Source organism: Salvelinus alpinus, chromosome 18, assembly GCF_045679555.1.
Source record: "Salvelinus alpinus chromosome 18, SLU_Salpinus.1, whole genome shotgun sequence".
NCBI lineage: Eukaryota > Metazoa > Chordata > Actinopteri > Salmoniformes > Salmonidae > Salvelinus > Salvelinus alpinus.
In genome coordinates this window covers 25,745,495-25,757,726 of record NC_092103.1, presented here as the reverse complement: position 1 = coordinate 25,757,726, position 12,232 = coordinate 25,745,495, and the positions used below count along the sequence as shown (strand labels likewise).

At 41.0% G+C, this 12,232-nt stretch overlaps 1 protein-coding gene across 2 annotated transcripts in view; it reads right to left on the bottom strand.

Annotated features, from left to right (window-relative positions):
• The window catches only part of LOC139544084 (netrin receptor UNC5D-like), a 325,348-nt gene extending 313,738 nt beyond the window's left edge, over nt 1-11,610 (bottom strand). The window contains exon 1 of one of the 2 annotated variants that reach the window (XM_071350829.1): nt 11,273-11,610. In XM_071350829.1, coding sequence (XP_071206930.1) covers nt 11,273-11,357 — 85 coding nt within the window. In that variant the 5' untranslated portion in view covers nt 11,358-11,610. The remainder of the gene's footprint in view (nt 1-11,272) is intronic. The other variant, XM_071350828.1, reaches the window with a different exon arrangement.
• Nucleotides 11,611-12,232: the final 622 nt, after the last annotated feature.

Sequence of the window (12,232 nt, the reverse complement as noted above, 5' to 3'; positions counted from 1 at the left end):
ACATATTTCCCTCAGATTACACAGATCCACAAAGAATTCGAAAAGAAACAGGATTTTGTTCAATTTCACCCATATCTACTGAGTGAAATACCACAAATACCACAATACCACAGAGGTGGTGAATGGTGAATTGAGGATGGGCAGTTATCTCCAAGGCTCCCCTTTCAGCACCCTTTCAGCAAACGCTTGACAGCAACACAATGTTCCTATCGAACACAGAGAGGAAAGCTCAAAGGCTGCAGAGAGACAACGGTTGCAGAGCGGTGCAGCACATCTTCAGCAGAGTGGAGTTGACAACACTTGAGGCTTCAGCACATCCCATACACATATGAAGAGAGACACAAACTAACACACATGGGTGAACACACGCGCACAAACACACCAAAACAGTGGGGGGAAATCACGGGAGGTTCGTAATGACAACAGCTCATCTAAGCCAACAAAGATACACCACAAAGATGTCAAATGAGAGAAACAAATCCAACAAAAAACAAGATTCCATATAAATCCACATAAATCCATGGATGAGGAATATGTTAAAATAGACTTTTCTATTTTTCTCTCTCTGCCCCATAGCAAAATGAACATTTGTTATAAAATTGAAAAGTTCTCTCCACCCCATTGTAAAATGTGTAGAATTGCAGAAAACTTGCTTTAAAGGTCCAATGCAGCCAGATGTAAGTTAGTCTTGCGGTCAACTATCTAAACTTGCAGTAATCATGGTCGAATCACCAACAGTGGGGCCCCCATTGATTTTCTTGTAACTCTCAGTCATATATCACGTAGAAAACTGCATTTCTCTCCACCCTATGGCAAAATGTGTAGAATTGCGAGAAAATAGCTGTAAAACTGCGTAGTTAGTGAGTTATTATCCCAGTTATAAATAATTTGTAATTCAGCAATGAGGGAGTGATTGCTTCCTACAAGAGCACAAAACATGCACATTCCTAGACTTCTTCTTTTTGTCTTAAAGGGGCAGTGTTGTATTTTGAGACAGGTTTGAATAAACTAGCAATAGGCTGAGATTAGCATAATTTGTCTGATTATCTGTAATAATGGTATTGGAATAATAATGCATTTTATTTTGTAAAGTAGTTTCTTGCATAAAAACACAACATTATTAGTCACGTCCTTGTCTGAAGGACAAGCAAGTTAATGTCAAGGATCTCGTGTTTTTTTTTTTTTTTTTTTTGTCTCATGTAATGTAAGGCCAACATTGAACACCACACATTGGCTGCTACTGTAAGCTGAATGACAGAGCGTTCAGGCTGTGAATAGACCGTATACACCTCCAGACTGTGTAAGGGCTATGTGACCAAGAATGAGAGTGATGGAGTGCTGCATCAGATGACCTGTCCTCCACAATCGCCCGACCTCAACCCAATTGAGATGGTTTAGACCGCTAAGTGAAGGAAAAGCAGCCAATAAGTGCTCAGCATATGTGGGAACTCCTTCAAGACTGTTGGAAAAGCATTCCAGGTGAAGCTGGTTGAGAGAATGCCAAGAGTGTGCAAAGCTGTCATCAAGGAAAATGGTGGCTATTTGAAGAATCTCAAATATAAAATATATTTTGATTTGTTTAACACATTTTTGGTTATTACATGATTCCATATGTGTTATTTCATAGATATTCTACAAAGTAGAAAATAATAAAAAAAGAAAGAAAAACCTGGATATAAAAGGTGTGTCAAAACTTCTGACTGGTCCTGTATGTACAGTTAGTCGGAAGTTTACATACACCTTAGGCAAATACATTTAAACTCAGTTTTTCACAATTCCTGACATTTAATCAGAGTAAAAATTCCCTGTCTTAGGTCAGTTAGGATCACCACTTTATTTTAAGAATGTGAAATGTCAGAATAATAGTTGAGAGAATGGATTATTTCAACTTTCATTTCTTTCATCACATTCCCAATGGGTCAGAAGTTTACATACCCTCAATTAGTTTTTGGTAGCATTGCCTTTAAACTGTTTAACTTGGGTCAAACGTTTCAGGTAGCCTTCCACAAGCTTCCCACAATAAGTTGGGTGAATTTTGGCCCATTCCTCCTGACAGAGCTGGTGCAACTGTGTCAGGATTGTAGCCCTCCTTGCTCGCACACACTTTTTCAGTTCTGCACAAAAATTTTCATATAGGATTGAGATCAGGGCTTTGTGATGGCCACTCCAATACCTTGACTTTGTTGTCCTTAAGCCATTTTGCCACAACTTTGGAAGTATGCTTGGGGTCATTGTCCATTTGGAAGACCCATTTGCGACCAAGCTTTAACTTCCTGACTGATGTCTTGTGATGTTGCTTCAATCGATCCACATAATTTTCCTACTTCATGATGCCATCTATTTTGTGAAGTGCACCAGACCCTCCTGCAGCAAAGCACCCCCACAACATGATGCTGCCACCCCCGTGCTTCACGGTTGGGATGGTGTTCTTCGGCTTGCAAGCCTCCCCCTTTTCCCTCCAAACATAACAATGGTCTTTATGGCCAAACAGTTCTATTGTTGTTGTATCAGACCAGAGGACATTTCTCAAAAAAGTACGATCTTTGTCCCCATGTGCAGTTGCAAACCGTAGTCTGGCTTTTTTATGGCGGTTTGGAGCAGTGGCTTCTTCCTTGCTGAGCGGCCTTTCATGTTATGTCGATATAGGACTCATTTTACTGTGGATATAGATACTTTGTACCTGTTTCCTCCAGCATCTTCACAAGGTACTTTGCTGTTGTTCTGGGATTGATTTGCACTTTTCACACCAAAGTACGTTCATCTCTAGGAGACAGAATGCATCTCCTTCCTGAGCGGTATGACGGCTGCGTGGTCCCATGGTGTTTATACTTGCATACTATTGTTTGTACAGATGAACGTGGTACCTTCAGGCGTTTGGAAATTGCTCCAAAAGATGAACCAGACTTGTGGAGGTCTACAATTTTTTGGGCTGATTTCTTTGGATTTTCCCATGATGTCAAGCAAAGAGGCACTGAGTTTGAAGGTAAGCCTTGAAATACATCCACAGGTACACCTCCAATTGACTCAAATTATGTCAATTAGCCTATTAGAAGCTTCTAAAGCCATGACATAATTTTCTGGAATTTTCCAAGCTGTTTAAAGGCACAGTCAACTTAGTGTATGTAAACTTCTGACCCACTGGAATTGTGATACAGTGAATTATAAGTGAAATAATCTGTCTGGAAACAATTGTTGGAAAAATTACTTGTGTCATGCACAAAGTAGATATCCTTACCGACTTGCCAAAACTATAGTTTGTTAACAAGAAATTTGTGGAGTGGTTGAAAAACAAGTTTTAATGACTTCAACCTAAGTGTATGTAAACTTCCGACTTGAATTTTATATCTTTGAAGAGGCGAAGTTCGAGAGCTATGCGTCCTCCAAAACACGACCCTGCCAAGCCGCAATGCTTCTTGACACACTGCCCGCTTAACCCGGAAGTCAGCCGCATCAATATGTCGGAGGAAACACCATCCAACTGGCGACCATGTCAGTGTGCATGCATCCGGCCCGCCACAGGAGTCGTGACAGCGCGATGGGACAAGGTCATCCTAGCCGGCCAGCCCCTCCACTAACCCGGATGACGCTGGACCAATTGTGCCCCACCTCATGGGTCTCCCGGTCGCGGCCGGCTGGGACACAGCCAGGGATCAAACATGGATCTGTAGTGCCTTAGACCGCTGTGCCACTCGGGAGGTCATGCATGTATATTTTTGCTCAGTATATATCTGAGAGATATAAGAAAGTTCTGGAATATTTATAAAAAAGTATTTGGGCACTAGTACAAGACTTTAAACTGCTACAAGGCTACCTTCAGATGAGCATAATAACCCTTGACTTTTTCCACATTTTCTCTTACATTTAGATGTTTTTTTGTCACTGGCCAACACACAATACTCATATTGTCAAATTGGAATTATGTTTTGAGAAATGTTTACAAAATTATAACAAATGAAAAGCTGAAATTTATTGAGTCAATAAGCATTCAACCCTTTTGTTATGAAGAGTAAATAAGTTATGAGGAAAAATGTGCTTAATAAGTCACATAATAAGTTGCATGGTCTCGCTCTGTGTGCAATAATAGTGTTTTAACATGGCTTTTGAATGACTACCTCATCTCTGTACCCCACATATACAATGATCTGTAAGGTCCTTCAGTTGAGCAGTGACTTTCAAACACAAATTTAACCACAAAGACCAGGGAAGTTTTTCAATGCCTCGCAAAGAAGGGCACCTTTTGATAGATGGTAAAAAAATTAAAAGCAGACATTGAATATCCCTTTGAGCATGGTGAAGTTATTAATTACACTTTGGATGGTGTATCAATACACCCAGTCACTACAAAGATATAGGCGTCCTTCCTAACTCAGTTGTCGCAGAGGAAGGAAACCGCTCAGGGATTTCACCATGAGACCAATGGTGACTTTAAAACAGTTACAAAGTTTAATGGCTGTGATAGGAGAAAACTGAGGATGGATCAACAACATTGTAGTTACTCCACAATACTAACCTAATTGACAGAGTGAAAACAATAAAGCCTGTACAGAATAAAAATATTCCAAAACATGCATCCTGTTTGCAACAAGGCACTAAAGTAATACTGCAAAAAATGTGGCAAAGCAATTCACTTTTTGTCCTGAATACAAAATGTTATGTTTGGGTCAAATCCAATACAACACATTACTGAGTACCACTTCCCATATTTTCAAGCATAGTGGTGGCTGCATCCTGTTATGGGTATGCTTGTAATCGTAAAGCTAAGCACACAAAATCCTAGAGAAAAACCTGGTTCAGTCTGCTTTCCACCAGACACTGGGAGAGGAATTCACCTTTCAGTGGGACAATAAACCCAAAACCAGGCCCAATCTACACTGGAGTTACTTACAAGAAGACAGTGAATGTTCCTGAGTGGCTGAGTTACAGTTTTGACTTAAATCTACTTGAAAATCTATGGCAAGACCTGAAAATGGTTGTCTATTCATTTAACCAGGCAGGTCTAACCATGATCAACAACAAATCTGACAGAACTTGAAGAATTTTGAAAAGAATAATGGGTTAATGTTAGCCAATCCAGATGTGGAAAGTTCTTAGAGAAAGACTCACACTTGTAATCGCTGGCGAAGGTGATTCTAAGTATTGACTCAGGGGTGTGAATACTTATCTAATCAATATGTTATTTTAGTGTTTTATTTTTCATTCATTTGTAATAATTGTTAGAATTTGTAATCCAATTTGTCATTAGAGTATTTTGTGTAGAATGTTGACCAGAAATTACAATTCAATCAATATTAATCCCAATTTGTAACACAACAAAATGTGGAAAAGTTAAAGGGGTGTGTCACGCCCTGACCTTAGAGTTCCTTATTATTTTCTATGTTTGGTTAGGTCAGGGTGTGACTCGGGTGGGAAAGTCTATGTTTTCTATTTCTTTGTTTTTGGCCGTGTGTGTTTCCCAATCAGAGGCAGCTGTCTATCGTTGTCTCTGATTGGGGATCATACATAAGTTGTCATTTTCCTTTTGGGTTTTGTGGGATCTTGTTTTCTGTTTCGTGTTTTCTGCCTGACAGAACTGTGCGCTTTCGTTTTCACGTTTGTTATTTTGTATCAGTGTTTTTGAAAATAAAAGAATCATGAACACTTTCCACGCTGCGCTTTGGTCCACTCTTCCCACCACCAACGAGAGCCGTAACAGGGTGTGAATACTTTCTGAAGACACTGGACTTGTTTGTGAGATTCTCATCTTTCGATGGTAGGGTCATATTAGTATGTAGCCCAAAAAGTTCAGCAACTACAGACAGAATTTGGCAAATCAGCAGTACCGATTTCAGACGCTTTGTGGAAGAAAATGGAGAAAACCACCATGTTTATGAGAATCTAATTTTTCCATAATTGTTTGATGGCCAAACCGTTCGGATGCTACAGATATGAAAAGACAATTTTCCACAGATGTGGTAGGCCGACAATGGCGGATGCAGTGGTTTGCGATGCATCCCATACAAAAAAAACTGATATCTCTAGATTAAACAGATGGATTTTGGAGGGGTGTTTTTATTATGCTTATTCGATTTCCACAGGGGCGTGGATATCGGCTCTAGGGGGTGAACCTAACTCCTAACCCTAACCCCTAGCCATCTAGCCACCTAGCTACCATTAGCCACAACAAATCATATGAATTGCAATTCGTAACATATCATACGAAATGAAGGATGGACATCCACAAATTAATACATACCATACCAAACGTAACATAATACTAATTTGAGTGTCCCGGATTTTACCGTTTACCATGTTACGTCTACCCCTGAGTCCAGGTTGTGATATTGAGCTCATGAATTCCTTGCGTTTAATGTCAGTTAAATCAAAGTGGTGGCTGGAGATGTGGGTTGCCATATTTGAGATAAATTAAACATGAGTTCTCCCACAGATGACTCCACTACATAGCCAATAATTCATATCCCCCTCTCTCTCTATATCAGATGGTGAGAGTCGCAACTGAAACATCCAACAGCACTGTGTCAAACCTGCTGCTGCTTCTGTGTGTCTCTCTCCTCTCCTCAGCCCCAATACTCAGGTCACTCCATTTAATATAAAACGTTTAAGTCGGAAGTTTACATACACCTTAGCCAAATACATTTAAATTCAGTTTTTCACAATTCCTGACATTTATTCAGAGTAAAAATTCCCTGTCTTAGGTCAGTTAGGATCACCACTTTATTTTAAGAATGTGAAATATCAGAATAATAGTAGAGAGAATGATTTATTTCAGCTTTAATTTCTTTCATCACATTCCCAGTGGGTCAGACATTTACATACACTCAATTAGTATTTTTTAGCATTGCCTTTAAATTGTCTAACTTGGGTCAAACGTTTCAGGTAGTATTCCAAAGGCTTCCCACAATAAGTTGGGTGACTTTTGGCCCATTCCTCCTGACAGAGCTGGTGCAACTGAGTCAGGTTTGTAGGCCTCCTTGCTCATACACGCTTTTTTAGTTCTGCCCACAAATTTTCTATAGGATTGAGGTCAAGGCTTTGTGATGGCCACTCCAATACCTTGACTTTGTTGTCTTTAAGCCATTTTGCCACAACTTTGGAAGCATGCTTGGGGTCATTGTCCATTTGGGAAGACCCATTTGCGACCAAGCTTTAATTTCCTGACTGATGTCTTGACTGATGTTGCTTCAATATATCCACATAATTTTCCTCCGGCAGCAAAGCACCCCCACAACATTTATTTATTTTTATTTTTATTTCACCTTTAACATGATGCTGCCACCCCCGTGCTTCACGGTTGGGATGGTGTTCTTCAGCTTGCAAGCATCCCCATTTCTCCTCCAAACATAACAATGGTCATTATGGCAAACAGTTCTATTTTTGTTTCATCAGACCAGAGGACATTTCTCCAAAAAGTACGGTCTTTGTCCCCATGTGCAGTTGCAAACCGTAGTCTGGCTTTTTTTTATGGCGGTTTGGAGCAGTGGCTTCTTCCTTGCTGAGCGGCCTTTCAGGTTATATGGATATAGATATTTTTGTACCTGTTTCCTCCAGCATCTTCACAAGGTCCTTTGCTGTTGTTCTGGGATTGATTTGCACTTTTCGCACCAAAGTACGTTAATCTCTAGGAGACAGAACGTGTCTCCTTCCTGAGCGGTATGGCGGCTGCGTTGGCCCATGGTGTTTATACTTGCATACTATTGTTTGTACAGATGAACGTGGTACCTTCAGGCGTTTGGAAATTGCTCCCAGGGATGAACCAGACTTGTGGAGGTCTACAATTTCTTTTTGAGGTCTTGGCTGATTTCTTTGGATTTTCCCATGATGTCAAGCAAAGAGGCACGGAGTTTGAAGGTAGACCTTGAAATACATCCACAGGTACACCTCCAATTGACTCAAATTATGTCAAGTAGCCTATCAGAAGCTTCTAAAGCCATGACATTTTCTGGAATTTTCCAAGCTGTTTAAAGACACAGTCAACTTAGTGTATGTAAACTTCGGACCCACTGGAATTGTGATACAGTGAATTATAAGTGAAATAATCTGTCTGTAAACAATTGTTGGAAGAATGACTTGTGCCATGCACAAAGTAGATGTCCTAACCGACTTGCCAAAACTATAGTTTGTTAACAAGAAATGTGTGGAGTGGTTGAAAACCAAGTTTTAATGACTCCAACCTAAGTGTATGTAAACTTCCGACTCTACTCTGTACAACTGCAGGCGATGTCTCGATTGTGCTTCTGATATAGTGGATCATGAAACAAGTATACATAACAGAATAATATAACATGGAAACAGGCATTAGGATATTATCACCAAAGGATGGGTGAGCACACATAAGAGCTGATCAGTTTTATCAATGGTCTGGATATATCCATTATCCTCTATTGAGATTCAGAACAACAAACATAATTAGGGGTAGGAAGCTACTGGTGCCAAGACAGTAAGAATGAGGAGAAAAATGACAGAGGAAGGAAGAGTGAAAATGACAATAAGTGTTATTTACAAGCCTGAAAGGATGGGGATGGATCCAATGCCTTATTAATAAACTTAAGCAGACCGATGCACCGTTTCCCAATACACAGTATCACAACCTACTCAGCCACAACCCCAACAGCTGAATATAGTCCTAAATCTAATATTTATATTATGCAGGTTCAAGTTGATTTCAATACTTGATATGCAAGAATCAAATCCTTAGGGCTATTTCGCTAATTGACTTGCAAATGCCTCATTGTAAGATATGGTTTACGTCAAGAGGTCAGGGTTGATTCAACAGGGAGGAGAACATCGTGATAGGGTCCAGTGAGACCTATAGCAGGACTTACAGTGCATTCAGAAAGTATTCAGACCCATTGATTTTTTCCACATTTTGATACGTTACAGCCTTATTCTAAAATTGATGAAATTAAAAATGTTCTTCATCAATCTATACACAATTCCCCATAATGACAAAGCAAAAAAAAACATTTAAATTGTGGCAAATCTATTAAAAATAAAAAACAGAAATACCTTATTTACATAAGTATTCAGACTCTTTGCTATAAGCCTCGAAATTGAGCGCAGGTGTGTCCTGTTTCCGTTGATCATCCTTCTACAACTTGGAGTCCACCTGTGGTAAATTCAATTGATTGGACATGATATGGAAAGGCACACACCTGTCTATATAAGGTCCCACATTTGACAGTGCATGTCAGAGCAAAAACCAAGCCATGAATTGTCCGTAGAGCTCTGAGACAGGATTGTGTCGAGGCACAGATCTGGGGAGGGTACCAAAATATTTCAGCAGCATTGAAGGTCCCCAAGAACACCGTGTCCTCCATCATTATTAATTGGAAGACGTTTGGAACCACCAAGACTCTTCCTAGAGCTCACGGCCAAATTGGGGGGAGAAGGGCCTTGGTCAGGGAGGTCACCAAGAACCCAATGTTCACTCTGACAGAGCTACAAAGTTCCTATGTGGAGATGGTAGAACCTTCCAGAAGGACAACTATCTCTGCAGCACTCCACCAATCAAGGCCTTTATGGTAGAGTGGCCAGACGGAAGCCACTCCTCAGTAAAAGGCACATGACAGCCCGCTTGGAGTTTGCCAAAAGGCACCTAAAGGACTCAGACCATGACAAACAAGATTCTCTGATCTGAAGAAACCAAGATTGAACACGGGCATAAATGCCAAGCGTTAAGTCTGGAGGAAACCTGGCACCATCCCTACAGTGAAGCATGGAAGTGGCAGCATAATGCTTGGGGATGTTATTCAGCGGCAGGGACTGGGACACTAGTCAGGATCGAGGGAAAGATGAACGGAGCAAAGTACAGAGAGATCTTTGATGAAAACCTGCTCCAGAGCTCTCAGGACTTCAGACTGGGGCGAAGGTTCACCTTCCAACAGGACAACGACCCTAAGCACACAGCCAAGACAACACAGGAGTGCCTCGACTTGAACCCGATCGATCATCTCTGGAGAGACCTGAAAATAGCTGTGCAGCGACACTCCTCATCCAACCTGACAGAGCTTGAGAGGATCTTCAGAGAAGAGTGGGAGAAACTCCCCAAATACAGGTGTGCCAAGCTTGTAGCGTCATACCCAAGAAGACTCGAGGCTGCAATTGCTGCCAAAGGTGCTTCAACAAAGTACTGAGTAAAGGGTCTGAATACTTAAGTAAATGCTATATTTCCGTTTTATTTTTATTTTATAAATTTGTTTAAAAAAAATCTATAAACCTGTTTTTGCTTTGTCATTATGGGGTATTGTGTGTAGATTGATGAGAGGAAAGTCAAGGGGTCTGAATACTTTCTGAATGCACTCTATATCAGTCGAATCGTACCAAACAGTCTAATGATCATGTTATTCACCCTAACACAATTTAATTCTCAAACGAGGTTGTTGCAATTACAACATTTTCCAACTCAATCAAATATGTCCAAGCTGTCACTATCAACTATGTGTTACATAAAAGAGCAGTGTTTGGGATGTGAACCATTCACTCTCTCCTGGAGAGACCATCACAGCAACACCTGTCAATGAATAGAATAACTGACAGAGCGGTGCGCAACGAGTTAATTCACTCACACTAAATACCAAAAGGCGTCTCTCCGGGAAACATTTGGACCATCATAAACAGCCAGTCAGTCAGTCTTTATCTTGAATATTGTCACGTGATTAATTGTAGCTTCACTTCAGCCTTCTGCACTGTGTGTGGGTCGATGGAATATCCACGGTTGTCCCCGCTACGCATCACATCATGCAAAACATCTTGACAGTTTGTGGCCATGGAAATCAAATGTTTTTTATATGTTCTAGCTTGAATTCACAAATGTTATCGTAAAAACATCCGAAACAGAAACTGATGGCGACATGTCATGTGTAGCCTAAAAGTTAATCAAGGCGGAGGTTAATCAAACCGCGAGCGTGGTGCTGGTTCACATGCCTGTTGCAATTTCGATCCATCCCCAGAGGTCCATGACACAGTTCAAAACCGGGGATAAAACGCAGCATTGAGAAACATTTTAACTCCCTAGAATAATCATTCAACGGTCAGATATGATGGGAAAAAAATATTTGCACCATATAAACTCACATGCATAGGCTATAATAGGTGCTACAAATGCGGACTTGTGTTGACAGAAGAAGGGGAAGTATTTAAAATGCGGAGAAAATAACGGCAAAGTTTAGCCTTGTGCAATTGGATCCCATAAAACACACCCTGACAACTTTAGAGCAAATACGTGCACAACACGCTGGTCTATCAAAAAAAGTCACACATTCTAAACTGTTCTTACCTCGGCCCAAGGTAGTCGGGAACTGCAAACAGAGAAACACAACGATGCCCAAACTCAGGTAGCATCCTCCCGAAAACTGTCCCATCACTGCGCCGGTTTTCTTCCTTCCTATCTGACCCGCGGATTCTGCGCGCGGAACTTGAGCATTTGCAGTCGTTGACCTTGTCACCAGTAACAGGTTACCCCGCACTGATGACGTTTAGACAGGGCCAGTCTGTCGCCACCTCAGCCGAGGAAGGCTAAGAGTGGCGGCATATCTGGTTCGCAGAGCAGACAGTGAGATGGATAGATGTGTGTGTTTCGGTGGTCGGGCAGCCTGTGAGAGAGAGTGAAATAATTAAACCTCGCAAGCCAATAGCTAGCTCTCGGCTTTGGGGCGGAGAGAGAGAGAGAGAGGCTGGGGTAGAGGTGATAGGCTACTGAGGAGCGAAATCCAGATTATCGACAGAGAAACCACAGATGACCACTGCGTGAGTCATTGAATCAATTTAGCGACACAATCATCTATCCAGTTATTCCTTAATGTCAGTGCGGAGTCATTTTGAATAGATTTGATCCTTATGATGCAAACCGCCAGTCCCTTAGTGGATTCTGAAAACAAATGCTTGTGATTTATTTGCTTGTGAATAATTTTTTGAGTCCTTTTAAAGGGAAGAATGTATGAAGACATTACCAACGAAATTGGATTCTCTGGGTATAGGTTTCAGGGAATCATTCAAATAGGTGGTAGACTACAATAAAAGATGCCTGATGTGGCCCCCCTGCCCACCCCAGCCAGATAAGCTAGCCCTTGGTCACACCTAGGCCAACAGGTTTCATTAACCCAATGATTACATGTTAACATATCCTGAGGCATTCTTAACCACTTTGATTGAGAATATTGTAAACATTATTGTGCAGAATACAATAGGCCGTCAGCCTCCCATCCTTCCATTTCCCAACTGTTCCATGGACTAATGC